Raw genomic sequence first — 4,809 nt, 5'->3', positions numbered from 1 at the left:
CCACTTAGTAACATTTCCACTACCTTAGCTATATCGTTCTAATTTTATCAGATGTCTTCGATGAACACTTACTAGCGTCTAGCTAGTTAATTAATGGCCGGATCTTAAGGGATAATATCCAAAACTGCATAGTATGCTATCAATAGAGGTAACGAAATTATTGTTCCAACAATCACCCTGAAATTAAGAAAAATAAAATGTCATTAATAACTTTGATTCAATTTGTAGTAAAACAGCTATATATATACCTTGCATAATCTAATTAATTTTTTTTTTATATAAAAATGGATTAATAAGTTAAATATGACTTACGCAGTGCTAAGTACATCAGCATGAAGTCCATATTCTTGAGCATATACAAAAGATGTCACTGCTTGGGGTAATGCAGCCTGCAATAAAAATAAAAATAAAAATAAATATACAAAACTTTTAATAATTTCATTATATTAATTTTAAGAACCATAACAATTTTATGGTTAAAAATTTTCTTAAATCAATATGAAATATATAACTATAGTCTAATATGTTCGAGTTTTTTATTACATACATCATAATTACGTTCGAGCCTTTTTGTTACACACATTAACTATGAGGATAACAAATTACTCGTACTATCGTATCATTTATAAGATAATTATAAATAAATAATACTTAAAAATCGAGAGATTAATTTAGTAGTTAATTACTTGAATAATAGCGACGCGCAAAACATTTCCTCTCAAGCCCAATACAACACAACCAAGTGCCATTGTTGCTGGACCAACAATAAACCTCAAAATCATTGAATAAATTGTCAATGCAGCTCCACATGCAATTATTTTCCCACGCAAAGCCATGAATAATCCTAAAAATAAAAATTAAAAAAGAGAAACATTCTTGTTTAGTGAAAATAATGGCATTAATTAACCTTAAGAGAAGTCAAAATTGTATGTCTTTTTTGTGACTTGAGATGTTTGATTAATCTTTTAGAAGAGGTTTGGTTTATGAAATAAGATGGAATATATCACGATTAAGTTTGAAATTAAATTTTAACGTTGTTTGATTGAAGGTATAAATAATCTCTTTGATAAATATAGTTTCGGGATAATTTTTCTCCGCGAATCAAATAGAAAATAAATGTTTTTAATTAAGTATTACTAATTGAACGGTTTAGAATTATTTTTTGAAGCAGAAAAAGTACGAAAAAATCCTTTTGACCAGAAAGGTAAAATAACAACTTCAATACTATATTATTTTACTTTTTAAAATATTTTTAAATTAATAAATAAATAAATATGAATAAAAAGAATCTTATAAAATTTTGACCAAATTTCCTGATCATTTATTATCAAAAAGTACTCTAGTTTCTTTTCCTAAATAAACACTTTTTGGATGTTTGTATTTTAAAATTTTGACAAATAACTTACATAATTTGATAATTTTAGTGAAGAGTCATTTTTGGTCAAAATCAGTTCATAAATAGAACAAAAGTGGTAGTTTGATAAACAAAAAAAATCAGATGTTATTTAATGCTAGTGGCAATTTCATTAAATAAAATAAAGGATCGAAAGTTATTAATTGCTATTTTTACATTAATTAAAAAAGACACTTACCCATACTAAACATTGAAACTCCACTACCAGCCTTTGACATTATCAAAATTGATCCCTCTATTATGCTTGGCATTTCAAAATGCCACCTGATTTTTAAAAAAAAAACTAAAATAAGTTAAAACAACAATTATTTGAATACAAAAAGAATTAGAGTGGAAAAAAGAAAAAACACTTTAATATAACCAAAGATGAAAAAGTAAAAAAATATATCTTTTAAATAAAAGTATTTATAAATGAAATTTACTAAAAACTAGTATAGTTAGTTTTAAAAATTTGATAACAGAATACATTAATGTCACACCTGTTATTTCTCTAATGTCAAGGCTAATAAATTTCTTATATATGTCTAAAAAATAATTATTTTTCCTTATTTGCATGTCTTTCACTACACGTGGCTGGCCTAGCCTTATAATCGATCATTTTATCTTGTTGTCAAATTTTATTTTTTTTATATATTTAACTCATCAGAACATCAAATTAACACGTAAAGAACTGAATTAAATAAATAAAAATATGTTCATACGTACCTGCTAGCTACGAGAGCCCAGAAGAGACCAAGAAAACAAGCATAAGAATTTGGATTCTTAGCAAGTTTTGTAGAAACAGCTTTCATCAAAGGCCAAAATGCCAGCTCAATGTTATTAATGTTCCTCATTTGTGTATTAGTACTACTAATATTTCCCAATTCAAGAGAATTATTATTATTATCATCAATTAAATTACTATTATTAGTCATTTTTGTTTTCCAAAATTCAAGTGCAAATAACAATGAAGTTAACCACAACAAAGCTTGAATCACAGCTGCTTGAACAACAAGATCAACACCTAAATCCCCATACATAGCCTTCATTAGTGGGACACCAACAACAAGTGTGTTATTCAAAGTGGACAAAGAAAAAGTTGTTATACCCCAACAAAAACTCCCCTTTTTATAAAAGTTAGCCCACAGGACCAGGATCAGAATCACTAACGCTTTAGCAATTACGTCTCCCGACAGAAAAAGGTAGTTGAGATTGTAAGGGTTGATTTTAGCTATGAATTGGAAATTGAAAAATGGGAGGATGAAAAAACAATTGAATCTATTAATTGTGTCACATTGTTCTGGCTTAAACATGTGCCACCATTTTACTGAACCATAGCCTAAAATTAGTGCTACATAAAGTGGCATCATCCCAACCACCACCTTGTATATATCATCCCAACCTATCATGTTTAATTTCAATTTGTAAATTTTGAAGGTTTTTTTTTTTGTTGTGAATTTGGGGTTTTTGTATGGAGATTGTGATTTCATTGATGTGTGTATTATATATAGAGAAAAGTTTGGAGTTTTGTTACACAAATGGTCCTGAAAGTTTGATGTTAGGTTTGTTTTGGTCCCTATTGTATTACTTAAAGCAATTATGGACCTTTAAGTTTGTAAAACTAAGCACTTTTGGTCCAACTCACGGAATATTAATTCAAATGGGATATTAAAAGGGCAAAAATGTCATTTTATCTTAATAGAAAGTAATGTTCGATTAATATTTTTAATAAGAGAATCATCGCATTTTTTTTTTTTTGTAATTGAAACATTTTCTTTTTATTTAATTTACTTCCATGATTTTAAACTATTAAAATAGGGCCTAAATTCGAACCAAGCACTCTTCTGGTTATTTAATTTGTTTGACTTGATGTTTTCTTATGTTTTTAATTTATTTAAAACAATTTTGAACAGATTTATAAGTCGATCAAATCAATTTATAATTATATTTGTTTTATCAATATGTACAAGTCAAGTATTTATAAATATGAGAAAATCAATTAAAAGTCTTAAATTTTTCACCTGGCTTATAATTTAATAGTTTTTATACAAGTGACCGAATTCTAATTAACTCTAGTATGTTTTATAATCACAAATACTATTCTCATTTTTGTTTATAATTTTATATCATTTGTCTTTTTTAAAATGAAAATAATATAGTGAAATTCGAAAAAGAGTCGATGTCTATATTGTATAAAGAAAAATTATCATCTTTTTTTTTCAATGTATTAATTGATTAATACGAATTTCCTCACTTCTATTAAAAAAAAATTTTAACACCTAAAATTATTTTTAAAATATTTAATATTTATCAACAACTTTTAATCGATCAGTTAAATTTCGATATCATTGGTTGCGTAAACCTAGATACTTACTTTATATACTTAAACTTTAATTGGTAGCTTATTGACTATATTTTTCAAAACCTTTTAATTTCTAAACACATTTGCAGAGCAAAACAATTTCTTCAAGTAAAACAAATACTTCCTAATAATATATAATTAGAAATTGATTGTGAATATAGTTTTCCTTTTTCTTCAAATATTCCATTAAAATGAGGGTATGCTTTTTGTTTTTGTTTTATAGATACGTGGTTTTTAACTTTACTTTGTGAGATTATATTAAATTTGTTAAGGATGTATTAGAGTAAATTTCTCCATTTTTAGAAGGTAGGAATAAAATGTTTACATTTCACTCTATCCATACACCACGTGTGATATCACGCTGAATATGTTATTGTTATTATTATCTTTGTCCTCCTCCTTGGTCAATAGATCGTAACATAAAAATTGACATTTTATGACATAGAGTAATAAAGTGAATCACAAAACTTAGCCGAAAAAGCAAAAAGTAGACATAAAACCGTAAAACGAGTGACCCTTTGAGAAGTCATCACGTTGCATTTGTCCAATAACAAAATTGTGGTAAGATGGATAACATTCACTCTTACTTATAAATTTCAGTTCGAATTTAGGATATAAAAAATATTCTACTATATTTAATCCTCTTTAATAGGCCTTACGTAGACACAAATTCAAATCAAATTAGAATCTAATGCAGATCTTAAACACCGAAAAAAAAAAACTTAGATGAAAAAAAAAAATTCCCCACAAGAAATGAGAGAACAAGGAATTTATTCAAATCATATTTTATTCACAAAAATATTCATCTACTGTGGCATCATAAGATACAATTAATTCAAATTCATAATTTTATTTGGAAGTCATTTTAATTAGAATTTATACTAGCCGTTCTTTTATTGAAATAAAAATATAAAATTGTATTTCTTCAAATTGATGGATGAAATGTAAATGTTGTGTTCTCCACTAATGTTGTTGCTAATGATGAATTTAAAAACAAAGATTAACACATCATAGTGCATTAAGTGGTCAAAAATAGGTAACAATTAGTGGATGG

General features: G+C 26.3%; 1 protein-coding gene across 1 annotated transcript; it reads right to left on the bottom strand.

Moving 5' to 3' along the window:
• On the bottom strand, positions 1 to 2,868 carry PIN5 (auxin efflux carrier component 5). The gene is made up of 5 exons (NM_001247263.2): positions 2,120 to 2,868; positions 1,593 to 1,678; positions 687 to 844; positions 313 to 389; positions 1 to 177 (listed from the first exon to the last, which is right to left on the bottom strand). Exons 1-5 carry the CDS (start codon positions 2,800 to 2,802, stop codon positions 105 to 107), a joined length of 1,077 nt encoding a protein of 358 aa, NP_001234192.1. The 5' UTR covers positions 2,803 to 2,868; the 3' UTR covers positions 1 to 104.
• Between the last annotated feature and the right edge of the window lie 1,941 nt (positions 2,869 to 4,809).

Source organism: Solanum lycopersicum, chromosome 1, assembly GCF_036512215.1.
Source record: "Solanum lycopersicum chromosome 1, SLM_r2.1".
Lineage (NCBI taxonomy): Eukaryota > Viridiplantae > Streptophyta > Magnoliopsida > Solanales > Solanaceae > Solanum > Solanum lycopersicum.
Note: the sequence above shows the minus strand (reverse complement) of the source record. Positions and strands in the feature narration are given on the sequence as shown.